The sequence below is a fragment of the Lactuca virosa genome, chromosome 2 (assembly GCF_052849685.1).
Source record: "Lactuca virosa cultivar CGN04683 chromosome 2, Lactuca_virosa_CGN04683_v6, whole genome shotgun sequence".
NCBI lineage: Eukaryota > Viridiplantae > Streptophyta > Magnoliopsida > Asterales > Asteraceae > Lactuca > Lactuca virosa.
Genome location: NC_136427.1, coordinates 81,708,529 through 81,730,222, shown reverse-complemented (window position 1 = coordinate 81,730,222; position 21,694 = coordinate 81,708,529). Strand labels below are relative to the sequence as shown.

Here is a 21,694-nt window from a genome sequence, read left to right as displayed (position 1 = left end):
GTCGTCATCCATACTCCGCTAGATGACAGAATCAACAACAACAACATCGAGGCCTCTCATCATTTTATTACACATCGTCTATTACATCTACCCATATTTTACCCCAACATTTTTGTAGATATAAAATACATATACAGTTTAAATCATTTGAAACATGTATAAAAATCTTTCATCAGCATAGACAACAAGTATTCTGACAATATGCACACATAGCACGTACTTTATATTAAATACTTCATATCTATGTGTAAGATGAAAGTGACTATGCACTCACCTGGTAAGGTGGTGACTCGGTACTCGGACAACACTTCATTATCTCAAAACAATTTTCCCTTGACAAAACCTAGTATCAATACCACTAGGGTTTAGTCTAACGTTAACCGCGACTAATTAATAGTCTAGCTATTATTACTATTATATAAGCGTTAAGTAACACTATTATATAACTCATAATAATAGCCCAAATAATTATTTTAAGGTCCTAATAATGTTACTATATTAAAACATAAGCTATACTAAGGATAGGGTAGGCATAGCTCACTTACAGCGGGTTTTCTCGAAAACCGGGCTTCGCTGGAGCAGCGTTCCCTAGCCGAAAGGCTCTTTTCTCGGGACTTCGGGAGCCTCGGGGCTTCCTTCAGGTGCTAGGGGGTTTACCTAGACTTTAGGGGGCTTAAGGGGGGCTAGAGAGAAGTTCTAGAGAGAGAAGGAGAAGATGGGAAGGTGTGAAGAATGAGGGAACCCGACACCTCTATTTATAGTGAGGCTGGCAGCTCTACTCGTCGAGTAGGGGGACCTACTCATCGAGTCCATGCCACATGTCACCTTCTGGTGGCTAGCCTTGGGGAGGAAGCAACGGCCAGGATTTCGCCACGTCACCCGATTTCGCACAGCAGCCTCCCGACTTAGAAAAATCATAACTCTCGCATACGATCTCCGTTTTCGACGTTCTTTATATCCACCCGTAGGTAAAAACAAGATATACAACTTTCATTTAGACTCCGTTGGCTAATTCTCGACCGATCTTAAATTTATCAGTAGGAGGAGATTATACTGTTAAATGTCCGCGTAAAACTCATAACTTCTACATACGGACTCCGTTTTCGTCTGTCTTTTTACCATTGAGTTCCTATTAATGAGATCTTCAATTCTCATTTAGTTCGCGTAGGCCAAAAAACCGCTCGAACTAAAATTCGAGTTTCGGGTCGTGCACTGCTAAGCAGTATCTTAGAAAAATCATAACTTCCTCATACGAAGTCAGATTTGGGCGTTCTTTTTATGGATGTTCTCGGTTTAACATATTCTACGACTTTCGTTTAGATTACTAAGGCAAAAAAGTCCTCTATCGCAAATTCGCTATTTACGCTTCTGGTGCCGTGCCGGTTCCGTCGCGAAACTTCGACGGGTCATAACTTCTTCGTTATAACTCGGATTTCGGCGTTCTTTATATCCCCGGAATCCTTGTTTCGACCACTACAACTTTATGTAAAGATATCGGGCTTATATCACACTTTAATTTTAACGCTTATTTTTATCATTTATTAATTATATATCTCTATAATTAAGTATAAAGCACATAAATGCACATAATTCACATAATACTCAAATAATTCATCTTTATTACTTCAAAAAGACTTACAATAGTTGACCTAGAGTATTACATCATCTATTAATGCTTAGCCCCGAAATCCGGACGTTACATTTACACAGCTTCCCGAATAAGACAGTAAATTTTTAGATATTTTTTTATTAGACTTTTGGTTTTGATCTTCATGTGTTATTGTTGATAGTGCAAATCATAATTTCAACTTTAAAATGTCAAATATATATATTATGTACTTTGGTGTTAAGAATGTTGTTGTGTAAAGTAGTTTTAATTTTCTAAGTGAGTATTTAACAACTTATTAATTTATCTTTTTGTGTATAAAATATATAAATTAAGAGTTATCTCATGCAAGGCCAAATTGTTTTGAATTAGAAGCTTAATTAACACCAAAATACAATGCTTACTTAAACTAACTTATATAGAATGTTGCTTTGAATCAATTTTAGCAAAATATATTGATGTTATGGCATACTTCATATGTGCATAACCAGAGGAATCTAAGGCTATCATTCTCAGTGAAAACCATGCTAAATCATGTAAAGAATACGATATCTGTCAAAAATGGTTTGGAGCCAACTCAATCATTTCTATAGAAAAAGAAAAAAAAAACAGCGACTGAAATATGAAAAGGGTGAATGGTGAGTCGCACTATGAAAAGGGTGGTAGTGGCAAAGACATGAATGGTGAGGCGCAATATGAAAAGGGTGAGGTCCGGACTTATTAGAAAATCAAAGATTGAGAGTTTTTAAATTTTGATAATTTGAAACTGAATGGTAGAAAACAAAGTAATAGTAATTTTCTACCATATGTTGCTGTGAGATTGAAATTTTAGGAATGGTTAACTGAGCAATAGGTTGTCTCGTCGTATCACTATTAGTTAATCTTTATTATTAAATTAAATTATCTCTTATTTTTTATGCGTACAATTATTATTTTAGCAATTGAACAATAAAAATAATATCTTAAACCTTATAAAACAAACTTATGGTGGTGTCAATATCAAAAGTTTAATAAATTTTGACTGTTACACATCCAATCAATTCTATGTTATTTTAATTTGCACCGAAAATTGAAGTTGTTCAAGAAATAAACGATCGTATGCTTTCATTGTTTCCTGGAGAAGAAAAAGAATACCTCAGTTCAGATAGCATCTGCCAGAAAAAGTTTATTCACAAATAAGTTTGATGAGAGTTTATATTCACCTGATGTTCTAAATGACTTAAAATCTCTGGTTTGCCAAACATAAGTTGATTTTAAAGGTTGGTGTTCCGATTATGTTACTAAGAAATATCGACTAGAAAAATGGGTTATGTAATGGTACTAGACTTCAGGTGGTATCATTGGGTAATCGCGTCATAGAAACAATGGTCTTAACTAAAAGTAACATTGGACATCGAGTTTTTATTTCAATGTTGTCTTTAACACCTTCAGACAACAAAATTCCATACAAGTTCAAAAGGAGACAATTTCTCCTAGCGGTTTGTTTTTTTATGACCATAAATAAAAGTCAGGGCCAATCATTGAAAAAGGTTGAGTTGTTTTTTCGAGAACCGGTTTTCTCACACGGTCAGTTATATGTTGCTTTATCCAGAGTAAAGAGCAGAGAAGAATTGAAGTTATTGATTTTTAGATAAGGATAGTAATTTGACTAATAAAACTTCCAATGTTGTGTTCAAGAAAGTATTTCAATATCTATGTTAAACTCTTATGTTTATTTTACTTATCAAATAAAGTTGTACTTACTTACCATCCAGAATCAAATGCTCTTTTACAGTTATTAATTTTTTTGGTCTATAACATTTTTTTAACTTACCTCCTGTGGTTTCCACGGGTTATTTGAAGAGCTTCGTTCTTTAAGATAGGGTATACATCCACCACTATTACCTATGTCTATTTCCCTCTCTGAATCTCTCTATTGGCTTACTGTTCATTATGTAGATATGTGTGTATATGTTGTAGATAATTATAGATATGTAGTTGTGTTGTGTATGTTATATACCTGGATATATTATGGAGTTGTGTGGTATTTGTTTGTGTGTTTCATTGATTTTGGTGTTACTTTGTTCTCTCAGGACCATATTACAAGGAAGCTCCACACATGAAGACAAATATGGGTGTTTCTTTTCAATAATATTATGTCTGATTCAGTGGAGGACGCAGAAAGTTGTCATAGCAGTGGCACAATTTTTTTTTCGTCCGAATATAATAACATAAAAAAAAATTAAAAGTACTAATACATCAAACCGATTCATTAATCTTAATATTTAAATTTGACATCTACGGGTACACATTTTTTGAAACCGATCCATTACATCTTTGATCTTCACTTTCATAAGTGCTTCTTTTTCAACATAAGAAATCATGGCATCGTTCAAAAAATCATCACCTATTTTGTTACGCAAATCCGTCTTCAACAACTTCATCGCTGAAAAACATCTTTCGACTGTTGCGGTTGCAACGGGTAAAACCAAAACCAACTTCAACAACCTATAAACCATATGATAAGATCGATGTTTCCCCGTTTCCACCATCAAACGAGAAAGGTCGGAAATTCCATGCAAACTAGTGAACCAGTCATCTTTATGTAAAGCGTGATAATATATTTCAAGTTCACCATCAAGTTGCATCCTCTCCGCATCATCAAAATCTTTTTTGTATAACTCACTCAACTTTAACAACTTTGTTTTGTCAAATTTAGCAAATGAATCATAAGGACTCAAAGCCCCCATGTATTCTAGTATGTCACAACTGGCATTTTGCTAGGAAATTCTATTCCCATGTAAGCATCATCCATTGTAAAAGCCTATACTCTATTCTCGTTCAAATACATCTCATATGTTCAACTAAGGGTTGGAAACCTTAGAAATCCCGGTTTAAGATTATTATGGACTAGGATTCTCTTATTGGGTCTAACGAACCAATAAACTTTCAACTTGACTACTTTGGACCTAAAATGATCCATCTTATTTCTAATGGGCCTTATTGGGCCATAACAACTCCAATTAACCTTAATGGACCATAGAACCCATTCTTTTATACTTTTGGGCCGTGAACTACCTTAAAGGCCCAATGGGCCGAAAATTTTATGATTAGGCCCCAAAAATCCTAACTAAATTTTAATGGGCTCAAACTATCCCATTCCTACCTTCTTGGCCCAAAAATCTCGGCCCAACATAAAAAAAAAGGGAGATGAAATGAGGGTTGACTTTTAGATGTGCCACCTCAATATTGCATGGTGGTCATCCATGCCAAATATCCACCATATAACCATACAACTTACATGTATCTAGGCAAGGATTTCACTCTCTCTCTTTCCCCCTACTATCCGATATGACTCTCTTTCGTGTACTAAGATGGTACTTACCAATGAAACAATTATCTGCTATCTTTATTGCAGATTACTACATAAATTCAATTATATGCACAACCGAACCCTCAAAACCGCTAAACACTTAAGGATCTCGAAACCGAAACAACCCATATACTCTAGGGATAGACGTAACAATCGTGCCAAATCTGCGATTACCTACTACCGTAAATACATCATAGGGATGTAGATGGAAACAATGAGAATCCTACGACGAGATGCGAACTTTATAGAGTACAACCAGAAATGACGATCATTACTTATGATTTGGATTATCAACGTGCAGCAGGAAAATACCATCCCGCAGGAGTAACAAGCGCACCCACGAGACACCGCTCCTGCAGATGGACTCTGCTACGTTCCAAGCTGCTGTAATAGCGGCAGTAACCGCTGCTATGGCACAAATCAATGCAAACAACACCAATGGAGGCGGGAATAGCATTGATAACTCCAGCCGAAGGAACGAACATGGAAACCAACAAGTGACAGCCTATCAAGGAACTCCAAACCCCAAGCTTAAGAGCAGGAAGCTGAAGTCTGGAAGTAAGAGAAAGGGGCAACCCACTCAAGGGTTCTCAAAGAAGCAACACGTTGTTGCTGTTCATGCGACCATGACCCCTATTACACCAGCAACCACGAGACCATATGCTGGAAGCCTTCCAAAATGCAACCAGTGCAATTTCCATCATAATGGAGCCTGCCGGGAGATGCATTGTAACAAATGAAACCGAAAGAATCACATCACCAAATACTGTAGAACTTATCCATGCCAGAATCGTCAGCCAAATGAAAACGACAACAATCGCAACAACCCTAACAACAACACCAATGATGAGACCAGTCACACCTGCTATGGGTGTGGAGGAACCGGTCACTTCAGGCGCAGTTGCCCCAAGGATAACAATCAAGGTGCAGAAGGATCAGAAATGGTCCCGACCTTGGGTCAAGGCGAAGCAGTCCAAGACCCGACGGTTGTTACTGGTACGTTCCCACTTAACAACTCTTTCGCTTACCCCTTATTCAATAGTGAAGCTGGGCGAAGCTTCGTTAGTAACAAATTCGAGCACTTACTAAAATAACAACCCCAGAGGGTAAACTAAGCCTTAACGGGGGAGATAACTAATGGGAAAAACCGAATCAACCAAAGATGTTTATGTAGAGTACACCTTAACACTAAACAACCATTCATTTCAAATAAAATTTAATGCCAGTAAATATTAGGAGCTTTGATGTGATAATTGGCATGGTTGGGTTAAGCCCCCACCGTGCTGATACTATGTGTCGCGAGAAGGCCGTTTGCCTTCACCTTCCCAATCACGAAACCCTAAAAATCTATGGTGATAAACTCGGCGCCAATCCTCGTCTTATCTCGTGCATCAAGGCACAGAAGTGCCTGCACCAGATGAACTACGTTTTCCTCGCTCTTGTTGTGGATAAGACCAAGGAAGAAGTAAGCATACAAGGTATTCCAATAGCATGCGATTTTCCGGATGTAATTCCCGAAGAACTTCCAAGAAAACCCTAGAGAGACAGGTCGAATTTCGAATCGACCTCATACCGGGAACCACATCAATTGCCAATTCACCCTATAGGTTATCTTCCGCCAAAATTCTGGAGTTAACCAGTCAATTAAGAAAATTTTAGAGCAAAGGATTCATCAGACCAAGCTTTTCACCCTGGAGAGCTCCGGTCTTGTTCGTCATAGAAGACGAATCCTTCAGAATGTGCAGCGATTTTAGGGAGTTGAATAAGCTCACTATGAAAAATCGATACCCACTTCCTCGGATTGACGTCCTATTTGACCAGCTTTAAGGAACTAGTTACTTCTCTAAAATAGATCTAAGAACCGGTTATCATCAATTTTGAGTCTGAGAAGACGACATTCCAAAAAAAAAAATTGCTTTCCGAACTCGTCGCGACCATTTCAAATTCATTGTGATACCCTTCGGTCTAATGAATGCTCCCACGGTATTCATGGACCCTACGAGCCAAGTTATCCCAACCATTCCTAGTCAGCCTTTTTAATTATTTTCATCGATAACATACTCATCTGCTCACAAAGCAAGAACAAAACACTGTCAACATCTACGAGCAGCCTTGAAAGCATCAAAGCCGGAGAATATCGTGAAGAGAACACTACATGGATGGATAAGACCCTCGAAGTCGAAGGATGAAGCTCATAGTTATACGAGTTGAGTTGGGCGTTATCTGGGTGATCGTCGATAGGTTAACCCAATCTGCCCATTTCCTGCCAATACAGAAATCAAACAAGATGGAAAGATTAGCTTGGATCTATATCCAGGAGATCGTGAGACTCCATGAAATATCGGTATCTACTATCTTGGATCGAGATAACGGGATTATTTCAAGACTTTGACAGTCACTTCAGAGGGCTATGGGAACATAGCTAGATATCAGCGTTGCTTACCACCTTCAAACCAATAGCCAAAGCGAACGGACCATTCAACCACTCGAAGTCATGCTCCGGGCCTGAGTGTTTGAATTTAGCAAGTCATGGGATACCTAGTTGCCCTTGATTAAAATTCTAACGCAATCAAGGATGCTCTTTTCGAGGCTCCTTATAGTCATAAATGCAGATCACTCGCCAGTACTCACACGGGACCAGAAAACTATTCGCGAGACGATAGAGAAGATAATCCAAAGCAGAACTCGACTTCAAGCATCACGAGACCGACGAAAGATCTATGCTGACAAGCGGCGTAAGCCATTAGGATGTCAAGTCGGGGATAGCGTGTGATTAAAGGAATCTCCTTGGAAAGGAATGATTCGCTTTAGGAACCGAGAAAACTAAACCTGCGATACATCGGACTGTTCGAGATTCTTGCTCGGATTGGTCCAAAGACTTATAGGCTGCAACTGCCTGTAGAGCTCAACAACGTACACCCCGTGTTCCACATTTCAAATTTGAAAGAGTGCCTATCAGGCAAAACCTTTATCATTCCTTTAGAAGAGATCGAAATAAATGAGAATCTCCTGTTCGTCGAAGAACCAGTCAAGGTATTGGATAGTGAAGTAAATCGTACAAAACAAAGCCGCATCTCGATTGTGAAGGTCCGATGGGACGCTAAGCGTGGACCAGAATTCACATGGGAACGCGAAGATCAGGTGAAACAGAAGTACCCTCGCCTATTCTCTCATTCATGATCCTATCTCTCAAAAGAATTTCGGGACCAAATTCCCTCTAACGGGGGGATGATGTCACAACTGGCATTTTGCTAGGAAATTCTATTCCCATGTAAGCATCATCCATTGTAAAAGCCTATACTCTATTCTCGTTCAAATACATCTCATATGTTCAACTAAGGGTTGGAAACCTTAGAAATCCCGGTTCAAGATTATTATGGACTAGGATCCTCTTATTAGGTCTAACGAACCAATAAACTTTCAACTTGACTACTTTGGGCCTAAAATGATCCATCTTATTTCTAATGGGCCTTATTGGGCCATAACAACTCCAATTAACCTTAATGGACCATAGAACCCATTCTTTTATACTTTTGGGCCGTGAACTACCTTAAAGGCCCAATGGGCCGAAAATTTTATGATTAGGCCCCAAAAATCCTAACTAAATTTTAATGGGCTCAAACTATCCCATTCCTACCTTCTTGGCCCAAAAATCTCGGCCCAACATCAAAAAAAGGGAGATGAAATGAGGGTTGACTTTTGGATGTGCCACCTCAATATTGCATGGTGGTCATCCATGCCAAATATCCACCATATAACCATACAACTTACATGTATCTAGGCAAGGATTTCACTCTCTCTCTCCCCTCTTCAAAACTCACGGCCATAAGGCCTCCTCACCATCATTCTTCTTTCAAAATCTTTCAAAACTCTCTCAAAAGAACTCCTCTCTACTCCTCTAAATTTTCGAGATTTGTGGGAAGTTTCAAGAGGATCTTCACCTAGATCATCATCTTTGGTAAGTTTTGTTTAGATCTATGATTTAGCTTTTGATCTCTTCAAATATCTCCTCTTACATCCATATATTTGTGGATTATGTTCTTAGAAACACCTAAGTTCAAGATCTACTCAAGAAAGTTTGCTAGGATCAAAAATCTTCTTCCACTTCTTCATCAAAACCGATCCATCACCCCAAGGTGAGTTCATACCCCCTATTTTCGATTTTTACTTGGTTTTTGGGGGAGAATACAAGTCTTATGTGTAGATCTATGTGTATATGCATGATTATGTGTGTTTTCCATGTATTATTTGGTGATTATGTGTTGATTTCTTCATTAATCTAAAAATATGTTAAGAACTTGAAGTTTATCAATTGGAACTTCATAAGAACCTTTAGAAAAGTATGTTTTATCACATATATTACATATAAACTAGTAGATCTGGGATTTATACACTTTAAATAGCAAAAATGAGTGTTGTGTTCTAAGATCTATAAATTAAACTCATAAAACAGCCCTTGACAGAAACGTTTTGGTCCAATCTCGGATTGTTTTGAACCCCTTAATGATAATATTTTTCAAAACTGTTTTAAATGGATAAAGTTCAGATTTATACCTTTAAAATGACTACTCTCACGTTTTCATACGATTTTTCTACAATTTTTGGCGAATTTTACAAAACTGCCTATCATATTTGAAATATTTTCGGACCAGCCTGTGAAGGTGAGCAATTTCACACTTTTTAGAAGCCATTAAAAATTATGATAAAAATTGTGAACAAAGTAGACAAAATATCCAAACTTCCAGAATTTACGGATCCAAATTTAGACTTACGATGATTTTTCTACAAGTTTTCCAAAAACTAGATCGGAAAACCCCAAAACCAGAAAAATGTGTATTTTCACAAAAATCAAGCCATAAATGATATTTTTGACAAAATGGGTTTAAAATGTTATTTTTACCACAAACTAGCCATCAACACAAGTTTTGAACAAAATGGAGATTAAAGTGTTATTCTTATAAAAATTGGGCCTCAATTGTAAATTTTTGGCTTATTGGGCCAAGAACGTCATTTTTACAAAAAGTGGGCTTTTATGTTATCCTAGTGAATACTTGAACCAAAACCAACGATAAACTAACAAACGAATTAATTTGAACATTTTCTAGGTTATTGGGCCTTAGTGGCCCATTTTTATGTGTGAGAGGTCCTGTATACTATTTACATGTTTATTTGGCCTCATTGACCCATTAACATGCGCAAACGGACCTTGGATACTATTTGTGTGCTATTTGGGCCTGTAAATACCTTACATGCGAAATGGGCCTTAGTTGTCCTTTCACATATATTTCGGGCCCATGTTATATAATCTCATTCCAATTAGGTCTTGAAATGATTTCATGTTTAGTGATGCCTTAGTGGTTCACTTACATTGATCATTGGGCCTAGAATGAGTTTATACCTTTTTCTTCGCGTAAATTCGATTAAGGATCTAGTGAGACTTGTCGGTTGGCACCTTTGAGTGTACAATCGTAGCATGTAGTTATAACCAGAGTCTCTTGAAGGGAGAGCGGGGATTTGTGTATAGATCTATACGGGGATGACACCCCACACCTGAGCTGTTCGCTACAGTTAGACTAACTCAGTCTAGGGTGACGAAAACCTTATTCTATTTTCCGGCGGCGTCCCAAAGACGCAAAGACAGGAGAAATTGTCATTATTAGTATGGTTATGACAGCTCGCTTAGAGGAATTAACGTTATGAAGTTTACGGAAGACCATTCTCTTTTCTCCTGGATTACTCGGAAACATACTCTTACTAGTACTCAACCTCGGGGGTTGGTATGTCAACTTTCTCTTTTACAGACAACATCGGGTTGTTTGGGAATATTCTCTTTACATGCTCTTTACATTCTCTCTACATTCTCTTTACCCCTTTTAGTCAAATAAACAATAACATATATGCATTAATACAAGATCTGACACAAACATACTAAACAGTTTGCAGAAAATATCGGATTTTCTGGTGGTTTTCAAAATTATACAAATCATTTTCACAAACATGCTTATGAACTCACCAACATTTTATGTTGACCGTTTTCCAAAATAACTTGTATTCTCAGGAAACCGTTGAAGCAGGATGAACGAAACAAACTAATGGATATCGTGTTATATTTTGTTTCATCATACTCTTACTATTTTGGCATGTAATATTCAAATACAATACTCGATGTAAACAATGAATGTTGTTATATTACATGTGTGGTGATGATGATGTGATGTTTCAATTATATTCACTGTAATGATATTTCAAGACGAAGTCACGCGCAAGCCCCCGGACGTTTCCGCCGTCTGGTTCGGGGGTGTGACATAGTAATTGGGTGCTAAGTTCACTAAATCGGTCCCGAATTCTATAATTTGCATATCCATGACGGTGTTGAAAAGTTCAACTTCAAAACGAAATTGATTAGTAACTTTAGTCTTACGGCCTCTTGATGTGACATAATTTCCCATCATCTCCACAATATTAATATCATGTTTTTGACAAAAAGAGAATACCTTCGATAAAAGTTTAGCAAACCCCGTGTCTCTCAAAGACTTCAATGCGTCCATTGTCCCTCTAACCAAAGAAGCCGCTTCTAAAATATCTTGATCCTTTTTTTGAAGATGCTTTGACAATACGTTCGTGAGGTGTAAAATTTCATACATCAAATGTAAGTAAAACACGAAATCTAATGTCTTGAAATATTTTAAGATACCAAATGCTTGATTTCGGTTACTTAAAGTGGATCCTTCCTCTTCGACATAAACAAGAACATGACGAACCTCCGGAAATAAGTTCATCAAACTTGTGATGGTTTTGAAATGTGAACCCCATCTTGGATCTCCCGCTCGAATAAGCGAGTTCTCTTGATTTAACCCTCTTCCAGTTTCAAGTTCAGCATTTCCAATTAACAATTGCACCCTTTCTCTTTGACTTTCCCGTAGCATGTCTTGTCTTTTACATGAACCACCTACCACATTAACCACCAAAGAAAGTTGCTCAAAGAAATCGTCCACACCATCATGCTTCTTTGCTACACCCACAATAACTAACTGAAATTGGTATGCAAAGCAATACACATAATGCGCTGAATCATTTTCTTGTAAAATCAAAGCTTTTAGACCATTAAATGCACTTCGCATATTGCTTGCCCCATCGTAACCTTGTCCTCTTACCTGATAAAAAAAGATATTAAACATTAAATCGAATAATATTCAATTAAAATGCACCTCGCATATTGCTATTAGGCTAATTTTCTTTATGTTATTGGACTAGCATTTTTTACACTTTATATTTTTTGGGCCTCGAATTCTCGAAAATATAGTGTCACCCGAACAAATTTGAAGCCGATGCGCCTAATAGATTTTTTTTACCCTTACGGACCGAAGCAGAGCAGTGGTCCGGGACCCCCCGGGCACCACACACATCCGCCCCTGGTCTGATTAACGACTTGAAGATTAGATCTATTCCCATCAGATTTTTTATTTTGTTCAGTTTTTTGATGTGCTGTGAAAAGTAGGTTTTTGATGGAGAACTCTTGCATATGTTGTCTTCTAGAAAAAGGAACTGAAGTGGTTTTTGCGTTTCAAATCGTATTACCGGATTTAAATACTTGACATAGCAAATCTTTTTGTTTTTCACATATTTACAGTCATTAATTTTTTTGGTCTATAACATTCTTTGCTGTTTTTTATTTTTATTTTTATTTTTTTTTGGGGTCTTCGGTCGTCTCTTTGTATCCTCCTTTCTCAGATTTTGAGATAATAGATTCCACGTGTTATCTCCTTACAAAACCCACCGTCCACCGCCCATATGCACTGCCTCTCTCCACCTAACACATTTACTCCATCGATTTCGTCGCCAACTAAATCGGTGATCATCAAATCGATCTTCTCTCACTGATTTCATACATCGTCTTCATAATCGAACCCTATACGCATACTCACCGCCTCTACTGTCTTCCTCCAAGTAAGGGGGTGTTTGGCTTGTCTTTTTGAGAGACAAAAGTCCTTTTTTGAAAAGTTACAAAAAGTCAGGTTTTCCTAACTTTTCCAAAAAGTCAGTTTTCCTTCTATCTAAAATCCAAAAGTCACTTTTAAAATGTTTTTACCAAACATCTTTTGCCCTTTATCTTTTTCAAAAAGGACTTTTGCCTCTCAAAAAAGACAAGCCAAACACCCTTAAATGTATCTTCTCAATACTTCTGCTTCTGATTTCCTTTTCTCCTATTTCTCTTAGGTCTGTTAGTTTCTTGATTTTTGCAAATCGTAAATTGATCTGAAAAGCTAAATCCATCTTCATGTCGTGTTTGCGTTTTTTATTGTGTTGGTGGTTTTTACGGTCTTTCAGTTTTCCTTTATGGCTTCGTCTATGTTACTGTGTGATCACCGGAACAGAAAAGAAGTGGTCGGCCGCTGATGGTGACGGTTCCGACAATAGGAGAGTGCAGCGGTGGCATCCAGCCCGAGTTTCAGATGCAATTACGAAAAGTACAGCTGTATAGCATCGATCCTGTGATTCCGATTGACACCGAAGAACTTGAGGAAAACGATTCCGATTTTCATTCAGGTAAACCCTCAATTGGGTTATGAGATAGTGAAATCTTCCATGCTTTAGTGAAATTTGCTTATAGGGTTTGTTTGATTGAATTGATCTGAGATCTTTATCAAGAAATTTTGTTCATTAGCTAAATTAACTGATGGACATGACAGTGTTTGATTATTAGTGAATGAGGTAGTTGTTCTTTGATCAAAGTGTTTCATGGGTTGCGAAATTTAGGAAAAAAGTTAAAAAGGTTTAATCTTTCCACTTGACTGGCTTGGTTGATTAATGGGTTTGAGAAATTTCAACCTTTTATGAAATTAATGATAACTAATTGGTAAATTGAGGTGGGTGTCTTGTAATCCCACCCTTGGTTGTTTTATTACAAGAAGTTTTTGTACTTCTATTGGAACTCTCGGACATTTTAGTACTTGGGCGGAATCACCAGCAAGGTGATGCTTGTGTCTTGTAATCCCACCCTTGGTTGTTTTATTACAAAAAGTACATATCACTCACTGATTACCCTTTCCTTCAACTGCTGTCCCATATTGCCATCCCGGATCATTACTAGCCATATCTATTTCAAAAACAAATCAAAGATAAAGTTACACAATTAAGTGATATTAATGACAAGTATATGAAAATTAGATACATATCGGTTAATCGGTTAATAAATGCATAACTGATTCAGTTAATCAGTTAATAAACAAGTGAATAAATGCATAACTAGGTAAGTTGAGACACAATCACAACATTACATCATGCATATTTCAAAGAAACTTCTTGCATTGCAGCTTTCATTAACAATACAACTTTCATTAACAATACAGGGTATCATATACAACATTAAACTAATACCTATACAAAACTAATACTAAACCCATAACTAAAAAATTAACTACACCCATACAGGGTATTAAGAGGAGAATACACTAGCCGACAGTAAAGATTTATAGTTGAAGGCTTGAAGCTGATGGAAAAATACACACCTTTGAAGCTGATGGAGAGAAGGACCGGTGCAGGACTGCAGGTCAGTCGTTGGAGACTTGGAGTATCGACTGAACAGGAGAAATCAAGAGCAACTGGCGATCTGAAGAGGAGCGATTGAAGGTTGACTGGTCGAGAGAATCGAACGTTGGAGACGGGAGTATCGGATGCTATTTTGACTTAGTCAACAAAAAACCCTAATACGGGCATATTTATACCATATTTAAAATAAAGGACACAGATCGCTATGCACGCTATGCAGTCGCTATGGACCCCATAGCGACACATGAGCGCCTCGCCTCGCCAAACGCCATAACGAGCGCCATTGTCACACCCCCAAACCAAGGATGGCGGAAACGTCCGGGGGTGGAGGACTTTATGTATAGTATCATAACCACAATGGCAATAGTAATCCAAGCAAACACAACCAACATATATATAATTGAAAGAGTTACATCATTGTATGAATTACATGTTTCCAAATCAATTACAATATGTTGACAAAATATGAAATGTTTGACGCCTTAACGTCCCATCCTCAAAATGCACTTGGTTACCTGTTTAGTGATTTCTTGAGAATACAAGTTGTTTGAAAAAGTGTCAACACAAAGGTTGGTGAGTTCATAAGCTTTTGTTTTGTATTGATAAAAGCCTCTCTCTTGTAAATGTAATGTTTGTTCCAGAAAAATCCGATATTTTTCTTAAAATGTGTAATGTAGTCTTATATCCAAAGACCGAAATGTATAAGTAACCTTTCTTACTTATAGAAAATAATGTAAGTTTAAATCGACATAAACGCGTTTGATTTCAATGAAATTCCCGTAAATTCCTATGTTTGTTAATACTTTCTGTGAGTTATTATAACCATGCTATGACCTAGTTGGCCTGAAACGACGTTCTTCAGGCGTCGGAAATGTTATGACATTTGTCACCCCAGACCTGCCGGTCTAACTGTTGCATGCAGTTAAGGTGTGGGTTTGTCAGACCCAATATAGATCTATATACAACTATCACGCTCTCCCTCCAGGAGACTCTGGTTACAATACATGACTTATTTGTAAAGTGAAGCGAATGTCTCACAAAGTCATTAACGGAATTATGTGTTGTGTAATGAAAATCCTCTTTGTATAAATGTACCCTTTTGAAATGTATGTATTATGTAATGTATCATAAACTATACCTATTATAGTTTATCAAAACAAGGGTAGTAGTAGTAATGTATGTAAACTATATACTTAACATAGTTTATCCAAATGTTTGTATGTAATGGATGTACTTTGATTATAACAATTTGTTATTTCTATGCTTTATCTAGCAAAATCCATTTGTTAACTGTTGTATGTCCTTATACTAAGACAAAATGTCATATAATGCAATAACATATAATCACATAAAGATATACACCTTGCTCAACATGTTACAAGGTGTAATGAAATTGATAGCATTTTTCTGTTGTTAACAATTTCTATTACTGTTCTTAGAAAATTTGTAGAAAAATCATCAAAGGTCCAAATCAGAATCCGTAAATTCTGAGAGTTTGGAAAATGAGTCTAGTTTGTTCATAAATTTTCTCACGATTTTTATTGACCTCCAACTTAGGTGAAAACGTCCATAATCACAGACTGGTCCGGATTGGTTCTTGAAATGATAGGCAGTTTTGTAAAAATCACCATAAATTGTAGAAAAATCTTATGGAGATGTGCAAGTAGCCATTTTAAAGCTAAGAACTTGAACTACTTGCACCTTGTACAGTTTTGAAAACAAAAATGTTTAAGTTGACCAAAACAGTCCGTGAATGGAGTCCAACTTTTTTGATGAAAGCTGTTAGAAGAATTTAGTTGTGTTCTTGGTGTTTTAACTTGTATTCCCCCCCCCCCCCTTAAAACATAAGAAAACATGAAAATGTAGGGGTATGAAATCACCTTATGTGATTTCAGTAGATGAATGTTGGAGAAGGGAAGTGTTCAACTCAAGAACACTTGAAGATGCCTTGAAGATTTTCGAGAATCTAACATCAAAGTGATGGAGTTTGTGTAAGCAATCGATGATTGGAGTAGAATGAAGTGTAATAATCACAAGGAGGATGAATTATACTTACCAAGAGTAGAATAAAGCTTGATGATCAGCCTTGGAGTCTCGAAATAGAGAGAAAAGTTTGAGAGAAAAGTTGTATTTGATTTTTGGTGAAATGAGAGCATGTGAGTGAAAATGAGGAGAGAGGTTGATTTGTTCCAGCTCTTAGAACGTGGGAGGGGCTGATGATTGATGGAAAAGTACAAGGAAGTGACTAGGGATGGTGGGGAGGAGTGTAGGTTAGTCATGGAGTGGGTATGGTGGTTGCTTGTGTCATAAATCAAAGATAAGTCAACACTCCACCTTAATTACTCCAACCACTAAATCTTGGATAAGATTTGCATTAAAAATGTGATTAATTAAGACATATGGGTCTTAATATGTTAAAACGAAGTTTTGGGTGGAAATCCCCCGTTAAAATAATTAAAGACGGGCTTAAAACTGAGTCGGGGTTGAAAACCGGGTAGAAAATGGCATTATCCGAAGTCAGGAGGGTGACCTCGGCCTTAACAGCCTTAGATCCGAGGTGGGGCTTGGTCGCGGATGCGGATTCAAATAGAAAGAAGGCTGCGGTCGGTGGCTGCGGCTGCTGGCTGCGGTCCAAGGAGGGTTTGGCCCCTATAGGGGGACTTCGGCCTTAAAAGGGGTTTCGGGTCTTTTGGGGTATTTTTCCCGTTCTAACCCCGTTTTAAGCGATTTTGATCCGGTTAAGGGTCGGGATGACCCGCATGGTTTCAAAAAGTTACGGGAACTTTTGAGAGAGATTTGGGAGAGATTTCAAATAGAAGGAGATAGAGTGAAAACGATTGAGGGAGGTTTCGTTTGTGACCTTTTTGAGTGTCCGGCTTCGCAATGCAAGGTCCGTAAACCCCGTTAAGTCATGTTTTAGTGTCCTACACACTCCCGATGAGTGTGCAATATTGTTTTATCTCTTTGGTTCATTGTTTAGCATTATCAAGGCTAAGAAAATTAAACACACGAATTTTCCAAATGATGTTTTCTCATTAAAATAACGAGTTGTTTAGTAATTACATAGAGTAAACCCTAACATACAAGGGTCAACTGAGTTGACCGGTTTGACTTGTTGACTTTGTTTGACTTTGACTTGACCGGAAATTGACGATTGTCACAGCCATGGTCGCTATTGATAACGCTGGTTTTGTTTACTTATACTATATGTGAATTACATCAATGTAATTTCAAAGTATAATGCTACAATATGTTTCTTTGAAAGTACATTGCTATTTATATGGGTAATGATACAAATTATTTCATTTGAAAGCATGACATACCTTATGGTTCCATGACTTACACCAAATTTAATTATTTCCATACTAGATAAAATTTTGACCTATATATGTGTGTTTAAATTAAAGTTCCGACTTAGAAACAATATTGGTGTATTTCAGCTCGCAATTTTACTGAAGATGAGAGGAGACACAAGGAGATCTCTTGGGCTGATAAGGAAGCATGTGACTTCTACATGGTGAAGTTTTATCCCCACGATCTGTTGGATAACAAGGTGGGTTTTACATTAATTCCTTCTATTGTATTCAACGACCTTCTATATGTTAAGGTCCCAAAAGATTTAAATATAAGATTTGTTTGTTTAAGAACCTCCTTTTTGTCCCTTTTAAGCTTAAAAATGGTGTAGTGACGTTTCTTTAATTAATTGTTCTAATCATTTAATTAGTTATATTGATAATTAGTGCAATATGTTAAATATTTAAGAAAATCAGGAAAAAAATTATGTTAAATATGTTAAATATTGATAATTAGTGCAATATGTTAAATATTTAAGAAAATCAGGAAAAAAGTTATGTAGATTATTGCACTTATGTTTAATTGGGGTGTTACAATTTGCAAATAAAAAATGAAGTTCAAGACTGGAATACAATCATCGGGTGTGATCTAACAAGATTCAAACAAACAATCCAGTTTATGCTTTATATATGGTTGAAGTTGTAATATCTTTACAGTAAGATTTATTAATCCATTTTTCTTTGTTTGTTTCCAATAATTCCAAAAATACCCTCAAGATTCTGAAAAGAAGAATGCTTGTGTCCATAGAACTTTTAGTAATTTGGGTTTGGCGTGTTGTTTGCTATCCATGCACAAGATTATTGATATTTTCCGGTCAAATTCTCAAGCTTATTCTGTACAAAGGAACAAATCATGACATTGAGAAACATAGAACTATATACATAGACATATCTATCAGAACAAAATGAAAACGTTAAAACAAATCGGATTAAATCTGTTATCTAACCACTTCTATGTCGTATCCAACCCCGCAAAGCGGGGATTCTTCCATAGTTAAACATGAATAAACAATCTCAAAAGGGCTTGTAGCAAGTTGTATCATGTGTTGGATTTGTTTCATTCCCAAGTAATTTGTAATGGACAAAAAAGATAGATTAGGAGTAATAAACGTGTGCATGAGCTTTTCTAAAAAAACATAAATAAATAATGAGTGGGAATGAATTGATTTAAATAAGACAAAATTGCAAAAATGGTGCCTGTGTTATGTATTTTTTTGGGGTTTTAGTCCAAACCCCGACTTTTTTGGATTGGTGGTCATTTTAAGCTAGTTTCGTTGCGGATTTGGTCCCTCTCCAAATTGAAAAGACTAAAATACCCTTAACATATTTATTATTCATTTTTCTTTCTTTTTTAACCATTTTATAATTAATAAATAAATACAAAATCTCTCTCTCTCTCTCTCTCTCGTCTTCTTCCCCACCCACCCTTCTTCTCTATTTTTCTTTCTTCCAGTAGATCACCTGCAACCCAAAATAAAAAGGAAAATCCATTCACTATTTTGTGTATAATCGCTATCAGCAAACGAATCCAGTTAATAACTTACCACCACTACACTTCTCTTTCTCGTCCGACGATTGTAGACCCATCGCACCCGAGTGGCGTGCTCCGGTGGTCAACTACCGAAGAAAATGAAGGGTCCAATGGGTGTCGCGAGCAGCAATAGCGACGAAGTGAGACCTTCAGAGGTCTGGGGTTGATGCGATCAGAAGTGGAGTGATGGGATTAGAAGAGGAAGAAGGCGAAGGGAGGAGTGATTCGGTGGAAGCGATTGAACAGAATCAGGGGAAACAGAGGCAGCATTCGACGACTGTCGTCGTCGTCTCTTCCTTTCTGACACGGCAGCACACACGAAGGGAGAAGTCCAGGCAGATTGGCGATCTTCTTGGTGTATTTGGGTTGGGTTTTTCAGTCGACGGAACGGTGGATGGGACAATAGATTTCCGGCATGTTCCTTTTGGGTCTACTCCTCGTCGCCGGTAGCAGCGAATCCGGGGGAAATCAAGCAACAACAGATGAAGCGAATACGGGTGTTTGGTTGGATTGTTTGACAGGAAAGGGAGCACGAAAAATGTGGCTGCGATCGTGGCTAACAGATCCGGCGAAGGAAGAAAACAACAAAAAAAAAATGGGATAATTTGTCTAGCAGGGAAGGTATGAAACAAAGGCATAGGTTGTTGATTTCTGCTGTGGTGTGTGTATATGAGAGAGAGAGAGAGAAAGAGACCCAAATTAATTATTTTTTTTTTTTTTTCATTTAAATTATAAAAAAAATAAAAAATTATAACAGAAGGGCATTATAGTCATTTCAATTTTACGAAGGACCAAATCTACGTACAAACATAGCTAAAAGGACCATAATCCAAAAAAAGTCATGATTTGGACTAAAACCCAAATCATACCACAAAGACCATTTTTTGCAGTTTTATCTTTAAATAAAAACTTATCCAAATAGTTATAAAAGGTTGAGATGTGATTCTCACAAGAATTTTCGACACCCAATTGTGGTCCAACTAAGGTGGGTTAGAAAAGCCCAAAAATCGAACGATGTGGACACATAGTAGTTGTATTAATTGGGATTACAAACTTAGGTTTCGTGTCATTAATAGGTGAATTCTGGTCAAAATATTTTTGGTCGTCGTATTATTCAAACTTTGAAGAACTCCCCATGGTACCTCGCAGTCAAGCAGAAGATATATCCAACCTTTTATGAGAATTCGCTATTATCATTCCGCGTTGATGCAGGTACCTTTCATTCGATGTATGCAACACTTATATCTATTTTGCTGATTTTGACATTCTATATATATATATATATATATATATATATATATATATATATATATATATATATATATATATATATATATATATATATATATATACACGGTTGAGATCGGTTGAGAACTCATAGTTTCCCGAGAACTGAAACTAATTCATTAAGGGCATGATCGTCATCTTACCGATCTCATTTAATGTTTAATTTTTTTTTGTTATTTGAAATATTAATAAAAAGTTCTAAAAATTAACATAATAAATCAAATTTCAAACTTTTTTTAAAAAAATAATTTTCGAATTTATATAAAAAAATGGATATTTTTTCATTTTTTAATTGAAAAAGAATATTTTTTTTTCAAAAAAACTGCATTTAAAAAAAAAAACTGCAATTTTTTCAAAAAAACTGCATTTTAAAAAAAAAACTGCAATTTTTTCAAAAAAAAACTGCATTTTTTTTTAAAAAAAATAAGTGCGTTATTTTAAAAAACAACTGCAATTTTTTCAAAAAACTGCATTTTTTTAAAAAAGTAAATTTTTTAAAATCAATAAATTAAAAAAAAAACTAGAATATTAAAAAAAACCTAATCTTTTTAACAAAAAAAAATCAACGTTTTAGGTGCATATATGCATATTTTTCAAGTACATATATGCATCTTTCTTATACTATAATATTCGTAAGTAATCATATAAAAAATCCATTTTTATTTAATAATCTATAAACACAATAATACAAGTATTTTATTCGATACAAAATAAAATATAAAAAAACAAAAAATACTACAAAATTTCAAAGCATTTTCATGTATTCGTGTCAAGATTTCCATATTTTCTTTACTTTATTATTTTCACCTCTTCAATATTTTCCACAAATTCTTCCAAATCTGCAAGAAAAATAAAAAAAATTGATTAATGCAAGAAAAACTCACAAAAACACATGTGTGTATATAGACGTAATTCATATGTGATTCACTTGTGATTTATATGTGAATCACATGTAATTCATATGAAATTTACTTGTGAGTTACATTTGGTAATTCGTATGTGATTTACTTGTGATT

The 21,694-nt window shown here is 36.2% G+C and overlaps 1 protein-coding gene across 1 annotated transcript; it reads right to left on the bottom strand.

Moving 5' to 3' along the window:
• Positions 1-3,870: 3,870 nt before the first annotated feature.
• LOC145157537 (uncharacterized) lies at positions 3,871-13,238 on the bottom strand. The gene is made up of 3 exons (XM_079076563.1): positions 13,116-13,238; positions 11,453-12,112; positions 3,871-4,275 (listed from the first exon to the last, which is right to left on the bottom strand). Exons 1-3 carry the CDS (start codon positions 13,236-13,238, stop codon positions 3,871-3,873), a joined length of 1,188 nt encoding a protein of 395 aa, XP_078932689.1.
• Positions 13,239-21,694: the final 8,456 nt, after the last annotated feature.